The sequence below is a fragment of the Dicentrarchus labrax genome, unplaced genomic scaffold, assembly GCF_905237075.1.
Source record: "Dicentrarchus labrax unplaced genomic scaffold, dlabrax2021, whole genome shotgun sequence".
Taxonomy (NCBI): Eukaryota; Metazoa; Chordata; class Actinopteri; family Moronidae; genus Dicentrarchus; species Dicentrarchus labrax.
In genome coordinates, this window is record NW_026136704.1 from 33,643,427 (window position 1) to 33,667,053 (window position 23,627).

At 42.1% G+C, this 23,627-nt stretch overlaps 1 protein-coding gene across 1 annotated transcript in view; it reads left to right on the forward strand.

Moving 5' to 3' along the window:
* cpne4a (copine IVa) overlaps positions 1–22,497 on the forward strand; it is a 47,960-nt gene extending 25,463 nt beyond the window's left edge. The window contains exons 8-16 of the mRNA XM_051399353.1: positions 447–545; positions 4,224–4,310; positions 7,014–7,073; positions 9,081–9,214; positions 10,543–10,597; positions 11,606–11,657; positions 13,158–13,291; positions 14,395–14,631; positions 17,766–22,497. Of these exons, the coding sequence (XP_051255313.1) occupies positions 447–545; positions 4,224–4,310; positions 7,014–7,073; positions 9,081–9,214; positions 10,543–10,597; positions 11,606–11,657; positions 13,158–13,291; positions 14,395–14,631; positions 17,766–17,897 (990 nt within the window). The 3' untranslated portion in view covers positions 17,898–22,497. The remainder of the gene's footprint in view (positions 1–446; positions 546–4,223; positions 4,311–7,013; positions 7,074–9,080; positions 9,215–10,542; positions 10,598–11,605; positions 11,658–13,157; positions 13,292–14,394; positions 14,632–17,765) is intronic.
* The last annotated feature ends 1,130 nt before the right edge of the window (positions 22,498–23,627 follow it).

Below are 23,627 nucleotides of genomic sequence, written 5' to 3' on the forward strand. Positions count from 1 at the left end.
AGGGCATAGATCAGTGCTTCAGATGGAGGGCAACATTTTTTTGCTTCTTTTGGCACATATTTCATTTAATCTTCTCCAAAATCAGTGCACAGCATATTAAGATGAAACCAAACTAACTTCCAACTTCACTGAAACTAATCCTGGTGGACTGATCGATACGATGGATGATGGATAACGTTAACAGTTACTGACTAATTAACTGGCTACAAACTGGCTACCCGTCCTCCGTTTCATTCCTCTCCTGTCGCTGCCTGAACCCACCGAGTCTTCATCCCCAGAGTCAGAGACCTGGTTGGAGCCACTGGACATCAACCTAGTCCACCCTGCTCTGGTTCTGTCGCTCATTCCGGCCCCCTCCCTGGCATTATTCCCCACTGGTTCCACCGCTCCTAAGCTAGTAGTGTGTTTAGCTTCTCATCCATGTTTCTGCTGTTTCGTCCACTCAGTGCACCGTGTGGGACTGGGACTCGAACGGGAAACACGACTACATCGGAGAATTTGAGGCCACATTCAAAGAAATGAGAGGAGCCATCGATGGACGGCAGGTAGGCTCTCTGTGTGTGAGTTCTCTAAGATTCAATCATTTTAATCATACTGTTATCAGTCTCTTTTTAGTAAGTTGATAAGTTGCAAGTCGCTTCTGGCCTCCACACCATCCATTAATTCCTGATAATGGACACCTCCAAGGGCATTATCCCGCTTATACCAAAGTCACTGACCAAACAAGACAAATTAAATCATTATTTTATATTTTCATGTGTTTCAATCAAAATAAAACAAAATTTACGAGCTGTTTCCCTGGTAACAGCGGAGTGTCTGACTAATACCTGGGAGAAAGCTTAACATCCCATAATGTAATGGAAACGTCTCGACTTCAGTAAATAGGACAAACCTTAGATACAACTTGGCAACGGGAGATATTTCTTGTTCCCTCCACTCAGAGCGCGTTGAAGTTTGGCGTTTTTCTTAAAGAGAGTAAAATGTGGGTTTTCATAATAATAATAAAAGTATCCATAATTAGAGGTACACACAAACTGAAATGCAGTGATGTGCATTTTATATTTCATATATGTTTTATATTGAGGACTAAGGTTTATTTCATGATCTCACCATCTGACGTCACCTGTTCCCATGTCTGAAGAACTTTGCTGGAGCACTAAGCGTGGGTGAAAGCCTGTGTAAAAATGCACACTCTTTACCACATAATTTTTCCACAAAACCCAACTTTTCAGAGGAAATTTGCACATTTCACCAACATTTAGGCAACTTTTTTGTGCATAGCAACCTTTATAAATGACCAGAAGCGTCTCTACGGTCTGCTTTGATTGTTTTGACCGCATTACATTCCCTTCAGCTGTGGCGCATAACCACATGAAGCAGAAGACTCTGACCCCGCGAGTTTCACGTGGAGCGTACCTGATCTCCCTCAGGTCCTGCACCTTCAGGATTCTACTAAGGTGCCAATTATCAGCTGACTGCCCTTTAAAAGTGCACGTTTGGGGACGTAACGCCTCAGGGTTTGTTTAGACAAACGCTGTGATGTAATTACCCCGGACAGCGGAGCTAATGAAGACACAGCTGTCCAAAATAAAAGCTATTTGAACAGAAACGAGGCAGTCACTAATTAAAGAGCTCCCCATCCATCCGTTAGTGGCGTTCTGCTTCTAAGTGCTCAGGTTGTTTTCCCAGCGGAGGGCAACAAACTGCTGAAATCACACTAACAACATGAGACGCTCTCTCGGCTGTCTCATTATCAGTGACGACGAGTTGAATATTTTCACTAAAATGATTCTCTGTGACCGTTAACTCGTCCACCTTCAGAGTGCCTCACAGCCACCACCCTGGGAATATTTAACCCATGCAGTAGAAATAGTCCGCCAGTGCTTATTGTGATCTTATTTCCATGAATATCTTGAAATGATTAATATCCCTAAAATCTGTACAACCTCAGCTAAAAGGTTATATAAGTAAATAAACCATAATCATTTAAAAAAATATTGAAATTTAGTCAAAGAGTGGGAGAGCGAGAGAGAAGCTCAGTGCACCATGGGAAATCCCCCGATAGTCTAGGCCTATAGCAGCATAACTAAGGGATGGTTCAGGACTCACCTGATCCAGCCCTAACTATAAGCTTTATCAAAGAGGAATGTCTTAAGCCTACTCTTGAATGTGGTGAGGGTGTCTGCCTCCTGAACCACAACTGGAAGCTGGTTCCACAGGAGAGGAGCTTGGTAACTGAAGGCTCTGGCTCCTGTTCTACTTTTAGAGACTATAGGAACCACAAGTAGCCCAGCATTCAGAGAACGTAGTGTTCTAGTGGGGTAATAGGGTACTATGAGCTCTTTAAGATATGAAGGGGCCTGACCATGAAGAGCTTTATAGGTGAGGAGGAGGATTTTAAATTCTATTCTACATTTTACAGGGAGCCAATGCAGAGAAGCTAGTACAGGAGAGATGTGATCTCTTTTTCTAGTTCCTGTCAGTACTCGTGCTGCAGCGTTCTGAATTAATTGGAGCGTTTTAATGGACTTATTGGGGCAACCTGATAATAAAGAGTTGCAGTAATCCAGCCTTGAAGTAACAAATGCATGGATTAGTTTTTCTGCATCTGTCTGTGATAGTATGTGTCTAATTTTTGCAATATTACGTAAATGAAAGAAGGCGGTCCTGGAGGGCTGTATTTACAATTTAAAAATGTTAGTGTTTATAAAATTTTTTAAGAGGAGGGGTTTTTTTTTCTTGTTATAGGGGGAGCGAAAATTGGCCCGCCAATGAGAGCAGCTCAACATGCAGTACGTTACTTCTACTGGCTACGACAAACTGTCATGGCAATGACCAAAATGCCAAACTGGAAGCTTCAAAGCGGTTCTCCACAAATCAATGGGTGACATCAGTTGGGACAATGTGTCATTAAAGTGTGTCCACAAAAAATTGTTTCTGCCACAGACAGATTGTTATTGTCAGTGTCTGACAGCATTATGGAAAGGATCCCTACAGAGATAGACCTTTAGTTTAACCACAAACAGCCGTAATATCACTATCACTCTCCACCAGACTCCAGAGACAAAAACTCTCATTTTGCCTCACAACATTGTAAATTCATCCCCATTGTCTCTTCATCCCTGCTGTTATCCAGCAGAGAGGGAGGACTGTTCCACCCTCCTTCACAGGAAACAACGAGAGCAGTCAGTCGAGTCCCGTTGGGAATCCCCACTCCCTCTCCTTTTCTTCAAGTTTTATTATTGGCCTCCTTCTGCAGCTGACAGTCTGCCTCCGGCCAGCGACACGGAAGCGAGAATCCCTCAGAGCTGAAGCCTCCGGAGAGCTCTCCGTTCATCCTCCTCCATCCATCTATCGACCAGAGTCTGAACCGCCGTGTGTCACCCAGTCCTCAGTTAACACATAACGGAGTTAGAGCGAATCCTCTGAGGGCTCGTTTGGGCAGCTGAAGGATTGTTTTTAGCTCGGAGGGTTTGTGGTTAAACTGCTGTGTAACACTGAATGTAACTCGAGTTCAGGAGGCTGTCACTGGAACGATTTGGGGAAAATATCTAACTGAGACTTTTATGACCAATATTGTGATTACGAGTTTGAATTGACCTTATACAGATAAAATTATCCATTGTCTACATATTGTTAAACATAGTTTCACTGTTGCTGCAATAAATTACTTTTATTTTGTTCTGCCCATTTATCAAATTCCCTGTGTGGGTTGATTATGACCTTCATGTTAACTTAGTTATGGCGTTGATATGATTTCAATAATAACTTTATTTATTAAATGCATTTCTGCGCAATAAGATTGCAGGAGAAAGTGAAAATAGCAAATGTTTTTTTTTTTTTAATAATTAATGAAAAGAAAATACAGCTGCTAGCTTATATCAGTATCCAAGGTTCAGCCAAAGGCAGTATGATGATCATGGTGACAATAATAACCAGAGTGCTGTAGCATTAGCATTGTAGCTCCTCTGGTTGCCTCTCCAAGAAGTCATTTGAGTTTTGGCCTGAAATATTATGATTTTATTCATTATTGTTTGACAATCATTCTGTGTTTTTACCCCTTGTTTACATCAGCGTAGTTGTGATGAGCTGCTGTTTTGCATTTGAATTTTTTGTGAGTTCACCAGAGCCTAACCCTAACTTCCTGTCAGTGACTGTTGAAAACATAAAACATTTTGTTTCTCTATATTTAGTTTGTTTACTGTTCTTTTGTGTGTTTTCAGGTGCAGTGGCCGTGCATGAATCCCAAATACAAAGTCAAGAAGAAGAATTACAAGAACTCCGGGATCGTCATTCTGAACCAGTGCAAGGTGAATGACTGACCTATTAAAACACTTCATAATTAACCAACATGGGTTCCTTGCAGTTGAAAAAGCTAATGTTAACAACGAAAGCTAGCAAACAAATATTCCATATGGAGTTCCACAAAGCTCTGTCCTGGGTCCACTGATTTTCAGTCTTAATATGTCACCACTATGGTCTTGATCCATATGAGCGCAGTATGATGTTGATATGCAGACGACACCCAGCTCTATGCAGCCGTTGATCTTGTATGTATTTCCCATTTTTTACAAAACATCTTAGTTAGGTTTTTAAAAAGAAAGTTACGTAACTAATGTTAAATTATGTACCTAGCTTAAAATGTTGACGTTGACTTTTGGTTTCGCAGGACAGCGTTCTCCTGGGTTAAAGTCCTGCCCAAAAGCCAGAGAGCTAGCATTACACTACGAGCCAGATAGCTAACATTGTGCTAGCAAGATTAAAAGTCGATACCACTGCGTAGAGTCGATAAACGGTAAATATAATCTAATAGCATGTTAAAGCTTGCTATGAGCCATGTCACTGTCTTTTCTCAGGTAACAGAAACACTTTGTGTCAGCATCCCTGACAGAAAAACTGACAGTCCTGATATTAAAATCGTTAATGAAATCTCATTACCTTTATCTTTCATATCCACACAGACTGGTTTTCCTCCATTTCTCAGATTTTCTTTAACTGCATCATTGCTTTATTATTAAATGTTCCTTCTCAGTTTTAAACATTACAGCAAACAGTTCAGGACATGAGGGCATGAGATGAGGCTTTTTCTCGGTGCTGCTCTCCTTGTTTTTTGGGAGGCTGACGATGTCTGGTTGGCAGACTGTTAGAGGAACCAATTATTTGGCGCTGAGCAGCCTGACTAACCTGACATTTCCTGCCAGACGATGCTGAACGGCACTCAGACGCCGAGCAAGGGGAGTCTGGGGAATCCCGCCACCGCCTCATGAAAGCCTGATAACATTTAGCCTGATGACACTCGACACACAAAGCCTCATAGCGAGTTAACGACTGCTTGAAAAGAGCGGCGCAGAATGAGGCGGAGCACAACACAGGAACAAATGACTAATTTACACTTGATGAATGAGGAGTCCGAGTGGAGGCAGGAAGTGAAACCAGGTGTTTTGAGAGCGAGAGGCGAGCTGATGACAGAATGAGAGCAGCTTTACGGGCCGGATGGCTAACGAACTGCAGGTAACGATCCGTCTGCAGCCGCAGCGCTGGCCTATATACATCAGCTGATATTTAATGATAATCCAGCTCTGATCTCATTCTGTCTCCACAGTCAGGGCCACACTCAGGGAGTGAGGGGCCCCTGGTCGATGTAGGGCCTGGGGCTCCTCCATCAATGGTTGAATGCAAATTATTAATACAAAATGAAAACAGGGTTCCTACGGTGTCCTGGAGTTTTCCAGTTGTTCCAGTCCGTTATTCGTGATGATGAGGAATTATCCTGTTTATTTTATTTGGTCACTTTCCAAAGAAAAAAAAATTAAATCAATATTTTATATTTTAATCCGTTTCACAATCAAAATCTAAAGTTTTTTTTACAAGCCATACCTCCCTGGTTACATCTGAGGGTCTGACTAATACCTGGAGAAATCATTATCAACCCATAAGGTTGCAATGAAATAGAAACGTTCAATATTTCTAGTTCCCTCCGCTCAGAGAGCGCTTTCGCTCAGCTACGAGTCAGAGAGCGAACGTTATGCTACGAGTCAGAGAGCTAACATTATGCTACGAGGCAGAGAGCTAACGTTATGCTACGAGGCAGAGAGCTAACGTTATGCTACGAGGCACAGAGCTAACGTTATGCTACGAGTCAGAGAGCTAACGTGACGCTACGAGTCACAGAGCTAATGTTACGCTACGAGGCAGAGAGCTAAAGTTGTGCTACGAGTCAGAGAGCTAACATTACGCTACGAGGCAGAGAGCTAAAGTTGTGCTACGAGTCAGAGAGCTAACATTACGCTACGAGGCAGAGAGCTAATGTTACGCTACGAGGCAGAGAGCTAAAGTTGTGCTACGAGTCAGAGAGCTAACGTTAGACTACGAGGCAGAGAGCTAACGTTGTGCTACGAGTCAGAGAGCTAACATTACGCTACGAGGCAGAGAGCTAACGTTATGCTACGAGGCAGAGAGCTAAAGTTATGCTACGAGGCAGAGAGCTAACGTTATGCTACGAGTCACAGAGCTAACGTTATGCTACGAGTCACAGAGCTAACGTTATGCTATGAGGCAGAGAGCTAACGTTATGCTACGAGTCAGAGAGCTAACGTTATGCTATGAGGCAGAGAGCTAACGTTATGCTACGAGGCAGAGAGCTACCGTTACGTTAGCAAGATGCAAAGTTAGCAACACTACGTGCGGTTGTCATTATCTTTTCTCTGTGTGCTGCGTTTGTATGAAGGTGCTTGAAGGTCTCTGAGATGACGTAAACCTGCAGTGTCTCTAACAGCCAGCAGGGGGCAGCTCCACTCTGATAGTATGGAGTCTTATGTAGAAGTTGATTGATGAGCTCAGTAAACAATATCAGTCTTCGGTCTCCAGCCCCGAGGCCTTTTTATTACCTGGTTTCTGTCCCGATAAATAAAAAGTTTTTTCTCCTTTTGTTAAAAAATGTAACCTTATCTTGATCTGTGAATCTGATTGGACGTCACTCATCAGCTGACCTTTAAATATTCGTCTGTCTGCAGGTCATCAAGATGCACTCCTTCCTGGATTACATCATGGGAGGCTGTCAGATCCAGTTCACTGTGAGAGCACACACACACACACACACACACACACACACACACAGGTTCTGATGTCTCCATGGAAACCACAGCGACTCGTCCAGCATCCTCAGCGGTCCCAGTTAACAGCAACCGCTCTCACTGTGATCTGACCAGAGATTAATAAAGTATAATAATTCAATTCAATTCAATTCAATTCAATTTTATTTGTATAGCACCAATTCATAACAGAAGTTATCTCAGGACACTTTTCAAATAGAGCAGGTCTAGACCGAACTCTTTAACATTAATTACAGAGACCCAACAGTACCACCATGAGCAAGCACTTGGCGACAAGGGCAAGGAAAAACTGCCTGTTAAAAGGCAGAAACCTAGGACAGATCCTCCGGCTCTAGGTGGGTGGTCGTCTGTCTCGACCAGTTGGGGTGAGAGAGAGAGAGAGAGAGAGAGAGAGAGAGAGAGAGAGACAGAGAGAGAGAGAGAGAGAGGCAGAGAGACAGACAGGTGCACAGCACCTAACAGTCTAATAACAGCATAATAACATATAATAACAGTGTAATAAAAGATTAATAGTCTAATAACAGTCTAATAACAGATTAATAACAGTCTAAGAACAGCATAATAACAGTATAATAACAGTCTAATAACGATTAATAACGTATAATAACAGTCTAATAAAAGATTAATAACAGGCTAATAACAGTCTAATAACAGTAGCTATAATAACAGTCTAATAACAGATTAATAACAGTTTTGTAACATATTAATAACAGCCCTGTTTCGTTGTCGCTCACTTCTGTTCGCTGATAGCTCTCAGCCACCATATAAAAGAGCCAGGACACGTTAAACATTTAACCGTAAACTAAATAGACGCCGTGTTTCTGTGTTCTTACAGGATCAAATGATTCTCAGATCGAGTCCCAGACCACCTCGGGGGAGTCAGATCACAATGTGTCTCTGTGGTCATTTATACCGTTAATCCCCAGAGGGGGTAATCCTCGCTGCCTCTTGCTGAACTGACTTTTGTCTCATTTATAAAGCATTTTACCGGTTCTCGCTGTGAACTGTGTTATTTTTAGTGTTGACACCAGCTGTAAACAGGTTTCATACTGGACCAGGATCCACTTCCAGACTATTTGTGATGTCACAGATCCTGCTCGTAGGCCCCGCCCCTTAAAATCAGACGTTCAGTGAGCTCAGAGAAACTGATAAATGTGAAACAAACGTCATTCAAACATTGGCTGCAGGAACCAGAAGACTCTTCCCTCAGCGGCACAAACACGATGTGGCTTCCTGATGTTAACACGAGTAAACAACAAAGCTGCTTCACTTCCTGCGGCGGAGCGTCGCGATCCGAGCAGCCTCGTTCTCCCCGAGTGTTTAAATGTTTAATCATCGTCGGGCAGAAACACTTTCCTGCAGCAGGAGAGAGTTTATTTCTGGTGTGTCTGTTGGTTCAGGTTGAGTCGCCCCGGAGGGTCAGAAGCTCGTCTGACGTGTAAACAACGTTGAGACAACAGAGCGAGGACTTTTCCTCCGCAGAGGAAACTGTGTGAACTCAAATTGCAGCTCTCACACATTTAATTCTTTATTTAAATCACTTCATTTACAAAAGCCATTGATTCCCTCTGGAACCTGATTCTACCATTAAATTCTGCTTTAGGGACAAAATGATATTTGTACCTTTTTACCAGATTTCAAAATATAGTAAAAGTGTCTGAAACAGCTGTTATATCACTCTCCACCAGACTCCATAGACAAAAACACTAATTTTACCTCACAGATCATCGTAACATTCAAAGTGGACAGAAACTAAATAAAATGAGTGTTTCCAACAATCACCAAATGGTGGAAATAAATCTTTAATTCACAGACGTAGATGATATAAATGATCCAAACTCTCACCTGCATCATACGGGCTTCAGTTGAAGACAAAGAGACACAAACATTTATACTTTCACATCTGTGGATCATGGAAAGGTTTAAAGCTGACTGGGCGGATGCTGGTCTCTGATTGGTCGTCTCCAGGTCGCCATCGACTTCACGGCCTCTAACGGAGATCCCCGGAACAGCTGCTCTCTGCACTACATCCACCCGTACCAGCCCAACGAGTACCTGAAGGCTCTGGTGGCCGTGGGAGAGATCTGCCAGGACTACGACAGGTGGGTCTGCACCTGACTCAGTAGCCAATCCGATGAGTCCGTTCGTTAAAGGAACAGCACACTGTAATCTATCCTACAGCAGAAAATAACTGACTGGTTAAAATACAGCAATTTTCTAATATTAAAATACTGTTTTTAGCTTTAATGTTACACAAAATATTTTTGTCTTCTTAATGTTTAAATGAAGATATTTACAGTGTAAAATCAATGCAATAATCTAAAAAAAACAGGTGAACTCTGCTATAATACAAATAATCAGGCTCACATTTAAAGCAGAGTGCTGTTATTATTAGATTTCTTATTTTAATGTGAATTTTAAAAGTTACAGAACTGATTACAGTTCTATAACTTTTAAAATTAAATTACATAAATTAAAAAGTCATTATCTGTGGAATTACAGTAACTATTGCTGTTTACACTGATAACAACTGTATTTGGACAGTTAACCAATGCTTATACACTGATAAACAACATTTATTCAACTTCCTTCATTATACAACATATCTGTCAGTTCACTAACAAATCTATGTAAAGTTACACAACAAATACTTACAGAATATATATATTTATAGTGTAGTGATCAGCCGATATCGTTGCATCCTCTTAACTCGAGTTCTCTGTCTTTGTTTTGGTTTTGTTTTAGCAGCAGCTAATTAGCGGTTAGCTACTTTAGCTAAAGCTATCTGTCCATCAGGAAACTGAAGCTGAGCAGGCGGAGGACGTCAGAGGGAAAACCAGGAAATATTTTCTCCATTAAATCTGATCCAGTTTCACCCAAATCACTGAATACAGTTAGAAAGTTGAGCTAAATAAATACCTGTGCTAAATTGAGCTAAGTAATGACTGATGTGAATTAGCTAACTAGTTAACTAGAATTTTACTAACAATAGCTTTGAGCTGTAACTTGATAGCCAACAATTAAAGCTCACTAATTTACACATTTTATCTTTATTTGTTTAATCTGCACACTAAAAGAAATGTAAAAACCACAGCAGGAACTATTTCTTGACAAACAGCTTGGTGTATCCATCCGCCCAGTACGACAGTTTAACTTACATTATGTGTAAAAGGTGAATCAGTGACCGGAAAAAGAGTTTTACCTTTTAGGAAAACAACAGCAGAGCATAAAAATATCACATTTAATTCAAGTGGACTCGATTTTCCGATTGCATTTCAGTTCTTTATCGGGGGCAGGAAGTAATCAGCTTCACAGACCCTCCCACAGCCAATCAGGAGTCATTTCTTTGCTTTGTGTTGGTCTGAATGAGCTCGTTAACTCCTGCTGGCAGCCATTTTTACCCTCAGACGTCTCTCTTTTCTTCTCACAGTGACAAAATGTTCCCGGCGTTTGGATTCGGAGCTCAGATCCCTCCTGACTACAAGGTAATTTAACTGCTCAGCTCGCCGTCTCTCCCAGCATGCTCATTGTCAGCGGGGGAGGTAGGCCTGTGGAGAGTTTAGGCGGACCCCGCCAGATGCCTGTGATTACCGGTCGGCCTCCTCCTCCTTGTCATCCCGGGGTGCTGCTGGTTGAATTGTAACAACGTCCCTTCGCGTACCTTCCTATGATGCCGTGCAGCGCCCAGCGGCCGCATTCACGTCGCATTAAAAAGTTCTGATTATTTCTGTTCAAGTGTCGACTACCTAGAACTACTGAAGTTAAAGACTTTTGAACAAATGAAAAGTTGAGTTGCAGAAAAATTTTGTTTCTTTATTCTCACTTTTCCATTAAGTTTTTATCAGCGTACAGAGAGAGAGAGAGAGAGAGAGAGAGAGAGAACTTTGAGTTGTCTCTCTCAGGATTTCATTTTTATAGCAACTTGTCCTTCACGTTATTTGAACACAATATATCTCCGTTAGTAACTGGTTCTAACCGGCTGCTGCACACAAACACTTTCTCTGTCCGTACAGCTCACAAGAGACCAGTATCTGTCCCAGGCAGAGCAAACAGTGACTACTGGACGCATCCTGGAAGACCTGGAAAACTAGAGACTTGTTTTCCAGGCTAATGTTAGCGCAGTTTGTTTCTCTGATAACTGAAGATCCAGACGTCTCATTTAATTTTGGGAAGTTGTAGAAATCCTTTTGTCTTCAGTTGCCATGACAAACATTTTGAACGTGAAGCGAACGCAGCATCACATCACGCCGCAGTGATTGACACTTCCTGTACAGCGGCTGCCCCAGTGTCAGCTTTCTGTCACAGCTCACAATTAAAGCATCCGGCCTCACCTGTGGGGGAGAGCCAGGCGTGGGGGGGGGCAGTCACGTGTTCAGTTGGCAGAGCCGCTCAGATTAGATGTCAAGAAGAAGAAAATGAAATAAAAACAAAGATGAAGGTGAGCTGTTCATTGTTGAAGCAGAGATCAAACACACTTCCTGTCTCCCCTCCAGGTCTCCCATGACTTTGCAGTGAATTTTAACGAGGACAACCCTGAGTGTGCAGGTAGGCGCTTTGATTTCCTCTCTCTTTGGAAAAAAAACCCTCTAATATTTGACAGCGAGCCTCAGAAGTTCGACTGCGGAAGAAAGTGTTTGATGTGAGAATTAGTTTGATGGTGACGAGGCTGCAGGTCTCCAGGTGACTCTGCTCAGGTGTAGAAGACCTGAACTCTTGGATTCATGTCTTAAGGATTTAGTGGGGGGATTCTAATGTTACCTGCACTCAGACTCGAGTCGCTGTTTTGATGACTTGCAATTTGCCTCGACAGATAATTAATGACAGAAGTCCACACTGAAGGAAAAGTGCTGTTTGCTTCCACATATTTACCGAGCAGCCCTGGCCAGTAGCACTGTGTTACGCCCCCCCCCCCGCTATGCAGCTATGGTGATGTAAACAGTAAAAAAAAAAAAATATTTTTGTTATTAAATGTTATTCCCTGTCGCTTTGTTTGGGGCTTTCTTTCATAACTATAATAAAAAGCCCCAAATTCTCATATTTTCTGCTACTCGCACGAATCAGAAGCTGCTGCAAGATGGCAGCAGCAAAGATGGATGAGGCTAACTGTAAACTAACAGGACATATACCAGTAAGCAAATTCTAACCTAAGTGGACATAGTAGCTAACTCTAAGCTAACTTTTTTTTAAAGCAATAACACACATTAAGGTTTAACCAGCAGTTAGCACTGGAGCTTGTTAGCTTGTTAGCTTGTAGCTGTTGGTGGAGGTTGTTCTCCCCTTCAGAGAGAGAGAGACTGACTCTGTTTAGCTGAAGGTCTCTCGCCCTCTCGGGTGCTAAAGGTCATTGATCGGTTCAGAGAGACACAGACGCTCTTAATTAACACTCACTGTGTGTGTGTGTGTGTGTGTGTGTGTGTGTGTGTGAAGGAGATGGTGTTCTTGGCGACCTTCAGACATTAAATCACATCACTGCTGCCTCCGGGCATTCTGGGACGCCACTAAACACATCCAGGGAGTGAACTTGAACGGAGCTCCAGAGTCTTTTTCTCGCTGGTTGTTGGAGCCATTTTCTCTGCTTAAAAGGATTTAATGTTCAGGAACCTGCAGGAAGAATACAATGACTTTTCCCACACTGATTATCTGGTTATCAGGGCGCTTGTCAGTGGGGGGGGGGTATATCAGGCAGACAGTGAACATTTTGTCCTCAGAGTTGATGTTTTAGAAGCAGGAAAAATGGGCAGCGTGAGAGTTGACGACTTTGTGATGGACGACCTGCAGCTCTTGTGGGGGGTTCCTGGTCTGCAGAGGTCAGGGTCATGGGGGGCCGAGGCTCATTGATGCAGGCGGGGAGTGAAGGCTGGCCCGTGTGGTCCGATCCAACAGACGAGCTACTGTAGCTCAAACTGCTGAAACAGTTATTGCTGGTTCTGATAGAAAGGGGTCAGAACTCACAGTGCAGAGCAGTCTGCTGGTCTGGGACCAGTCAGGGAGTCCAGTGCTCACAGTGTTAGTGCTGATCGGTGTATGTTTTTGGTCTCCCGTCAGGTATCCAGGGCGTGGTGGAGGCTTACCAGGCCTGCCTCCCCAAGCTGCAGCTCTACGGTCCCACCAACATCGCCCCCATCATCCAGAAGGTCGCCAACTCCGCCTCGCAGGAGGTCCACACCAAAGAGGCGATGGTGAGAGACTCTCCTGACAGACCGGGATTCCTCTCCCTGATACCCTCCATTCAACCTGCTCCAGCCTCTGATACCCCATTTCCACCAACTTACTCAACCTAGTCCAGTTCAGAGTTGGTTCAACTTGAGAACCTTCTTACGTCTCCAACGTTAGCTGTTGTTACCAAGGTTAGCTGGCTAGTTAGTGAGCTGTCGGTCAGCTAACATTACCCAAGCTCACAATATCTATATGCTAAACATCTAAGAAATAAATAGCTGGCAAACGCAGCCCGGAGTAGCACTAGGTTGACCTTGGTGAAAAGGGGGTAATTGTGGGCTGTTTCGGAGGTTATCTGACCAACAGCTAGCTAGCTTAAAAAACACAAAAAACAGCTAGGTGGCTTAATGTTAAATTTATAATATCTATGATGGGTTAGTAGCCCGCTAAACAGCTAACAAATATATAGCTAGCTGACCACAAGGCACCCTGAGCTCCTGTTATAATCGGTTCTTAGTTCTAGACTAGTTCCTGGCAGAGAACCGGTTCTTTGGCTGAAGAACCGGTTGGAGATTAGGCACCGGCTCCAAAACCAGCCCTTAAAGTGCCTTAGTGGAAAAGGGGTATGAGGTATCCAAATCAAAACTCGTTGGGCCGATTCGTCCAGGTTGACTTGGTGATAAACCTCCAACACAATCACAAGGTTGTGATCCTTATTTGATCCCGTGTGCTGTTTCTGCCCCGCTGATGTGTTTTTGGTCAAAGCATAAGTTCAGGGACAAACTCTCTTTGAGTTTGTTGTTAAAGTGGGAGAACGAGCACATACCAACACTACTGCAGCAGCTCTGCTGGAATTTATTCACGGCTGCTGTCAAACGTTAGCAAACTAACTGACATTAATTGTACGCTCTGACAGCCAAACGCATCGCAGAAAACAGAGACATCAAATATATGAAAGAATAAAGAAAAGATAATTATACTTGTGTGTTCTCTTCGGTCTAAATTGACAGAAGAACTGAATTTTTGTCTTGCTTGTATTTTATATTTATGCTTTAATAAAAGGTAAAAATCTAAATAGGACTCTGAGATTAACGATAGTTTGAAACTGATGACCGTTGTCTCCCAGCAATACTTCATCCTGCTGATCCTGACGGACGGCGTCATCACCGACATGGCTGACACGAGGGAGGCCATCGTCCAGGCCTCCCACCTCCCCATGTCCGTCATCATCGTTGGGATCGGGAATGCCGACTTCAGCGACATGCAGATGCTGGACGGCGATGACGGGATCCTGCGGTCACCCAAAGGGGAGCCCGTCCTCCGGGACATCGTCCAGTTCGTCCCCTTCCGCAACTTCAAACACGTGAGTCCATCGGATGTAAAATAACACCAGTCGGCTCCCAGTTCGACACAGATTTATTTACTCACTGCTGGAGCTAGCTTTAAGTGGCCATTAGAATTAACTTCAGGTTTTGTTACTTCCATTCAGCTGACTCGTGACATTGATAGCTAAAACAGCAATAATAATTATGTTTATTTGCTGAAACCACTAACTTCAGCGGTATGAGCCCAAAACAGATTTTTCTGTGATTTAATGTCAATTAACGGATCAAAATGCTGCTGAAATATCAACATCATGATGGCCAGTAGCATCATGAGTTAGTCATGTGTTACGTCCCCCCCCCCCCACTATGCAGCTATGGTGATGTAAACAGTAAAAAAAATTATTTTTGTTATTAAATGTTATTCCCTGTCGCTTTGTTTGGGGCTATAATAAAAAGCCCCAAATTCTCGTATTTTCTGCTACTCGCACGAATCAGAAGCTGCTGCAAGATGGCAGCAGCAAAGATGGATGAGGCTAACTGTAAACTAACAGGACATATACCAGTAAGCAAATTCTAACCTAAGTGGACATAGTAGCTAACACAGTAGCTAACCCTAAGCTAATAACTAGGTTTTTCTAGGTAGCTAAGTTAACAGGAAGTAGCTAACTCTAAGCTAACTGGATGTGGTAACTTTTTTTTAAAGCAATAACAAACATTAAGGTTTAACCAGCAGTTAGCATTGGAGCTTGTTAGCTTGTAGCTGTTGGTGGAGGTTGTTCTCCCCTTCAGAGAGAGAGACTGACTCTGTTTAGCTGAAGGTCTCTCGCCCTCTCGGATGCTAAAGGTCGTTGATCGGTTCAGAGAGACACAGAAAGATTTGTAAAAAGTCTGAATTCAGACTTTATCCAGGAGCAAACAACCTCAAAAATGCTTGTTTTCTGAATGGAGTCTGGTTGATCAGGGCTTTGTTTACATAGTAAAGTGTTTCAGACAGGATGGGTAGAGGCCAGTATGTAACATTAAAGCATGCAAACGTATTATAGTATGAACCTGTAAATGAGAATAATACAGTCTTTTTACAGGTTTTACTTTCATTGTCCTCATTTCATCTTAATTTTGCTTCATGTCACTACAAGTTTGTTATTTTAATGTGTTAATATAGCACTTCTCTTTATTGTCCAGGAGCTAAAAATCCTCTAAATACGGGCACCAGATGGTGTGTTAATTTGAAAGATCCCGTCTTGATAGAACATTTTACAGTGTGTATATACAGCTTTACGTGACCCGGCAATAATTGCGGAGGGCTGTGAAGTGTGAGGAAAGCAATAAGCCAAGAAGAGAAGAGTGCTGTGAATCTGGATCGGAGCATATTGGAAGTGGAGGAGGACGAAATGAGAGGAGTGTGAAGTTATTGAAGAAATGAGTTTTCACCCTTTAAGAGGGAAGACAGAGTAGAAACCTGCCAGCTGATCTTATGTGGGAAATCTTTTATTTATCTCAAATGAATTTTCAGTCTTTAACAAGCCTGAAAGTTACAGACTGTAAAGTACAGTGAAGATTTATCCTCCCGGTTTGGACTCTTTGTACAGGCACTGGTTGTATTTTCCACCCTGGGTTTAATCTGCATGATGAATGAGAGTTTCTGTCTTTGGCCGTTTTCATCTGACAGCAGCTCTGACTGACGCTCCTTCAGACAATTACAGTTTCTCCCAAAAGGAAGGACCAGAGAAGCACTTCTACCATACAGAATAAGAATATATATGCTGTATAACCCTCCTTACATTATGTATGTGCGTTATTTGAGGGGGTAATTCCTTGTATTATTCATTTTTTGCCAATTAGCTTCTAGTTGTGTACATTCCTGCATCCATCTTCTAATGATGCACTTTGATTTCCCTTCAGACCGCCACTGATTTCAGGTTTCTGCTAAAATAAACTTGCTGCAGACACAAAATCCATTACAGTCAAAGTTGTCACATGAGCGTCCTGTCTCATTAGGCATCTCTGGGGAGCTCCCCCAAGAAACATACCATCAAGGGCTTTTCTTTCTTTTTACGTTCCCGGCGCCTATAGGGACAATAAGCTGGCAGACTTTTCTGTGCGATATACAACAAGAAGGAGGACGCCGTGGTCGGAGCTGTGTGTTTGTTACATTGTGGGTTTAACGATAATAACGGAGTTGGAAAGGAGATATGTGAATGGTACAAAGCAAACAGTCTAAAGTGAAATACATAAAGTACGTCACTCAGAATCCCAAAGTCGTTCTTAGTTCCTGCAGTGTGGTCCTCCAACTGTTCCTCTATTCTTCTTATAATCTATTATTAATTTAATATATCTTTTTAAAAATTGTTCTAACTCAAATGGATGGCGGAGTCCGCCACATCCATTACACCAACGACGGTTCAGAGGATTGTTGCATACAGCTTATTAAATGCTGATATAAAAGCTATATTAGGCTGCAGATTACAGATAAAAAAATGTAATGATGATCTGTGACAGAGTGTTGGATTCTACTAATGGTGAGTTCACACCCAACATAAAGTAAGTTTTCACCTTGCATTACTCTTGAGTGTAACACAAGTCTTACTACAGTGGTACGAACCCAAATAAAGAGAATGTTATATTTACATATAAATACATAATCACGTTCTTGGTGTTAAAGTCGATGCAACAGTAAGTTCTAGTTGAAATGTCCGACTGTGAACATGGAAATTCTAGTTTTACACTTCAAATGGAACGCATCATAATTTCAGTAAAAATCTCTGGGACAGAGTACATGGACCACTGTGACATATCGTCATAGCATTTATATGTTCACGTTCTGTTGATGAACCATCCATGAACTCTAACTCTGTCCATATTTTGCACATTGCTCCTTTAAACACTCACTATATTGGATCTGCAGAAAATCTCAATTCTGATTTGATTTTCATGGCATACAGTAATGAACTGAAACCAACAGCTGCCTGGAAGGAAGGAAGTCAATCTAAAACCTAATGGATGATGGGAAAATGTTAAGCATGAATGGTAAATTGGCTGTAACCACCATTATGGGCCTTTAAATAGGAAACTGGAACCAGCACTTGTCTTATAAGAGATGATCTGATATGTTTGTAGAAGTTTATAAACCTCATGTACAGTATGATTGGTGTTTCCTCTGTCTCTCCTTCAGGCGTCTCCAGCTGCTCTGGCTAAGAGCGTGTTAGCCGAGGTGCCCAACCAGGTGGTTGACTACTACAACAGCAAGGGCATTAAGCCCAAAGTGCCCAGCGAGTACCAGTCTTCCAGGCAGTTCGGCCCCTGAGCAACGCCGCCACAGCTCCCCCTGGACAGCACAACCTCTACTGGACTGAGAAACATGTTTACTGTCTTTTGTTCTTTGTTGATGCGGATGTTAAAGGTGCTACATGCAGCATTTCACCATGAAGAATCGGCTCATTTCAGATTCGACTCACACAGCCAACAAAAAACCTCTTCACTGCATTTTACAGGTTGGACTTACAGGAACATTAACTGGATTCTTTATGGCACCCAACAGGTAGAGGGCGTTTCATTTCCTGTCATCATCTTTTAAAAAAGGGCAGAGTAGTGGGTGAAGGTGCTGGTTGCAGAAGTGCTTATTAAGTTCTGAAAGGCGAAACATGGGCCACAATAGATACCTTTGTATCATATGATGCATGTTGCAGACACTGGATATGCAATAACAGACAGAACAAGGAGTCAAAGCACAGTAGCTGAGATGGGCCAATCCAAAGAGCAATGTAATATAATGGCTGCTTTCCAGGAGCAGACACACAGCGTATCCGGATGCAATGCAGTTCATCAACCTAGAGTGATGAGTCTTGATGCTGCCAGTATGTGGGCAATGTGTTCACCCTTTAGTGCTCCCTAACAGCAGCACAGCAGTCGCTGTCATAAGTGCATCACACTAGACAATTTGTTCATCACATTGTTTTTCAGACCAGAGTATGGGGGATAATCTTAATGGACATAACGAGTTTCTACCTTCATGTAACGTGGAAGTAACTTAATTAGATTTAATTTCTAACTTGTACATATCCATCACGTTCTTATTCCCACTATAAAACCAGGGTTTACACTTGTTATTAGTAGCCATTAATAGCTTGTTTTGTAGTGTTAGCTATGTAGCATTACTTTGATATACTTAAGAATGATAGATAACAACAACAATAGTTGGTGTTTACATAAAAGCAGGGTAACATCAGCATTTATTATTATTTATTATTATTAAAATTGAATTGAATTATTGGCCGCAACATTTCAGACCAAAATCAACTCATCATTTTCACTGATTAAAGCGGCAAAGTAAAGACACACGTGTTGACAGGGAACAGCTGAACAGAGGATATCATATATCATATTAGCTGTGTCGCACCATCCATTTTTATATAATCATCCTTCGCCAAAGTATAAACTGACATATAATATATGGCACAATCTCTTGGATGAACTGTAATAACTTTTTGGCTAATTGGCGACCAAGCCAGCTATTGTGCTAACCAGTGGTTAGCTCGCAAGTCAACTAGCCTGCTGAGCTATTTTGTCAGCTAACGTCAGCAGTAAGCTCACCAGCCACAGTAGCTCGCCAACTCTCCCTGCAAGTAGTCACAACATCAACAAGGTTCAGGCAACATTTCACGGGAAACGCAAATGAATGTTGTGGTGCCACTAACACCCACAGCCACCATTTACATAGATGCATCATAGCAAGGATTGTGGGTAATAAGTTAAAGTAGCTGGTTCCATGTATAAAAATGCTAAATGTAGCACCTTTGGCGTCCGTCGTGCATGCAAGGCCTACAGGGGCTGAGCTGACTGTAACGTTCAGACGGGTTGTTACTGGATAAGAAAAGCACATAAACACACAACACTGACCTATCCAAACGCTGCTTCCCTGCAGACAGCATGACAGGTGGGGAAACAGTCGATGAAGGAATGTATGAACCCACTTCCTCCCCCCTCCTGGTTTGTTTTTATAAGAGTTTACCGAGATTTTGCTAAATTTCGTAAGGTTCGTATGTTGTAAAGCATTTTGGATGTCTGCCAGATGAACAAGCAAGCTGCCTTCACAGACATCTGCATCCTCTACTGTTTTTTTCTAAAGGCGAGGCAGATGCATGAACTGTTTTGCATGCAAATCTCCATGCAGGACTCCTCGGTCCTTGTGGTTTCTGTTTCCTGGTAGTGAATAATATGAGTAATAATGATGTTTACAATGTGCCCGATAATGGGGCTGTTCTACTCTCAAGCATGTTCACATGTAAATGAAAATGTGTGAGTAGGTATAAAGCACAACTTGAGTATCTATGGAGAGTTTACTAGATTATGGTGATAGATTTTGGTCTTTGTGCCACAACACCTGCCCATCTCTCTTTCTGTCTTTGTTCCAATCTCAACAGTAAAAGAAAACCCATTGAAACAAAAGAAAGTGAATTCATTCTCCAATCACATCTGGCATTTAAGGGATAGCTTTGGAAAACTTTTAAGTGTTAACTTCTCAGAATCAATTATCCATCCATCCATTTTCCACCACCTATGACGATCTGGGTTGCTGTGGCAACAGACAAAGTAAGGTAGTCCAGACATTGTTATTCCTAGGTGTCTGTGAAGATTTTCAGTCAACCTGGTCATGGTATATCTAGAAGGACCAATTCAAAGACAACCAGTACAAAAGTAAACTAATTCCTTCCAGTTCTGTTTGATTTGAGCATTCCAGATATTCTTTTCCTTAGCCATGTCCTCCAGATATTCCTGGGGAATCCCTTGGTGTTACCATGCTGGATGGGATTAGTGCTTCCTCAAACAAGTTCTGGGTCTGCCCCTGGGTCTCATGCAGGAAAAGGTTTGCTCAAGTCAGAAGCATCAGACTATTCCCAACAATCTATCCATCTATCAATATTCCACCACTTATGCCAATCTGGATTGCTGTGGCCATAGGCAAAGCAGGGTAGACCAGACGTCAATATTCCTAGGTGTCTAGATTCTCAGTGATCAAGGTTATGGTATATCTGTAAGTAATACGAATCTGATGGAAGTCCAGTTGCCTTTGACTTGACTTTTCTAGATATACTTTTCTTTACCTATCCTTCAGTTCTTTCTGGGGAATCCAGAGTTTTTCCCAGGCTAGATGGAATTAGTGATTACCTAAACAAGTTCTGGGCAAAAGAAACTCCACAGGGAGGTGTCCAGGAAGCATCAGATGCCCAAACCACCTAAACTGGCACCTATCCTCTCCAAGATGTCAAAGCTTATCCTGTCTTTTTCCTGTCAATATAAACTAGCTCATGTGTTGAGATGAAACTTCATGATCCATTCATCCATTTTCTGCCACTATACGGGTCCTGGTCTCAATGGCACCAGGGTAAGTGAGGTAGTCCAGAGGTCTTCCCCTGTTACATCCTCTTCCTGGAGGACCCACATGTATTCCAAGGTCAGATGGGACTATTAGTAATACCTCAAACAACTTCTGGGTCTTCCCAGTTGGACGTGGCCAGATAAGATCCACAGGGAGGCATACATCTGATCAGATGCTGGAACCACCTCAACTGGCTATTTTCATCACCAATCCGAAGGTCCTTTTGGATGTCTGAGCTCTTCATCCTGCCTCTGAGCCCAGACACTGAACAACACTTATTCTAGCTGCTTGTATCTGTTGTATCTTTCAGTTATTACCCAAAACTCATGACCACAGCTGAGGGTTGGAATGTGTAGATCAGCTCACTCTTCGCTATAACAGGTCGGATCAACATCCACATTAGAGATGATGCTGCACCAATCTTCCAGTCAACCTTGTAGTTCATCCATCCATCCATTTTTTCCCACTTACATAGATCAGGGTCGTGGTAGCACCAGGTTATGCAAAGTAGTCCTCCCCAACCACATTTAACTTTACTATACTTGAACTCCTTCACTTGGGGCAGTGGCTTGCTCCCAACCTAAGGGACCAAACCAGCCAGCTTCATGATACTAGCCCAAACATGGCTTGATCCAAGCTGTGGTGCACCAGGAAGGAAAATGAGTGTTGGGTACAGCTGTCGTCTCATGACACCTTCATGAAGTCCTACCAGTCCTTTTTGCTTCATGTATGAATTACTCTAAAATTCCTGACTCTACCCAATAAAGTTGTCACTTCATGGGGTCGTCAAACGTATCGCTACACAAGAATATTGACACTATTGAATCTGTTGCAATGCTGCAACCTTTGGTGTATGTTCAATGGTAACATTCTTTTCTTAAGTTTTTGCTTTTTTTGCTACGGTATCTGCACCTGGCAACTATGGTATGGTTACGTTGGGGACAATGTAAGAGAAAGTTGTTGTAATTGCAGCATATTAACTACAGTTAGGGTATGGTTGGGGGTTGGCATCTTGGCACTTGGTTAAGGTTAGGGAAACATCAAACGCCACACTTTTATTATTTATTTATTATTATTGCCTTTTCTACATAAAGGACACACTACCTCTGACATAGTGTTCTCAGTGGCTAACCGATGCTTATTGCGCATGCAGTATCAAGAGACAAATAAGTACTTTGTCGATATTTCAAGTTAATTTCCCCTATTTTCCTATAACCACTCCTTAAAACAAAGTGAAATTCTCACCCATAAAAATGACATTTCATGAATCTTAATGATACATTTTTACATACATTGAATATTTCATACAACCTTTCCATATCATTACCGAGTACACAGGCAGTTTGAGCTCAGTCATTACAGGAGATGCACCAACCACTATGTGATTGTGTTCGTTCTGTTGAACAAAGACAGAAGGTGAAGATGGAGGACGGGTGTTGGGATACACAACTTATCATTGTGTTAACATGCAGTATTGTGTGCAAAACAATGACAAACTGACTTATGATAATAAAAGTTTTATCAGTAACCTCTGAGTGTGACAGTGTATTATGAGACTTCAGTTTCAGTTGAATGGTTTAACGCAGCAGTTGATTTGTCTTCTTCTGTTAATATCTGCTCAATAACCAGAGGGAACAATCAAATTACTTGACCTACATGAGGAGAATAATTGTTCCCATTAATTGTGGAATCACAGAAGTTTAATATTTTCAAAGCACATTTTAACTTAAAGATATTCTGCTTACAGGAAGGAGGTTTTGGTTTGAATGAATTAAAAATAACCACTTTATTTCTTTCCATTAGAGATTTCCAAACATAAACGTGTTGAACTGTGTGTTTGCTGTTTAACCCTGCGAGAGTAAAGGAGAAAATGAAGGAGGAAGTCCCAGCTGTCCCAACATCCTCGCTGTGGTTCCCAAACAGCAGCAGCGGTAATTAAACCCCTCGCTGTTTGTTCGGAGGCGTGACGGGTTCAAGAAGAGGAGGAGACGGATGAAAGGAGACCATTAATTCTGTCAACAGGACAAAAGATTCACAGTAAAACACCACCTACTCGACATAAAGCTGCGATACAAGACGAGTGAACACAACACGATGGGTTCGTGAGACATGAAGCTGCTCAGTGAGACTCAACATCTCAGTCTGAACACAGGACCGACTTTTTCCTGAATAACTGACTGTAGTTCAATTAATCAGTACATTTTACAGCACAGGACAGTGGTAAAAACTACAGGTTTACTGTGAAATGCATTTGAATGGAGATGCATTCACTTAGCTTGGAGATGCTGGACTCATCTTTGTTGAAAAGAACCACATTTTGAAGATGGTTAAAAAACAAAAGACTACAATTATTAGCTCGGTAATTAGCTTCCAAGATAGATAATGATTAATGTAGATTAGCTAGCTAGTTGGCAGTTTGTTGCTCTGTAGCAAAACATTAGTTAATCTACATCAATTGTTAGCTAGATAATAAGACTTTTGGTTTTTAAAGATTATACAAAAACACTGCAACATGCATGGCAATTTTTTTTTAAAGCTGTGGTGAAATCAACTATTTTAGGCTGCAACAATCCCCAAAAACCTCCTGTGAAATCCTGGAGGGACTGATTGATTTCTCCTCATCAATTTCTTTCTCTTATCTGAGTTCTGGCCTATTCT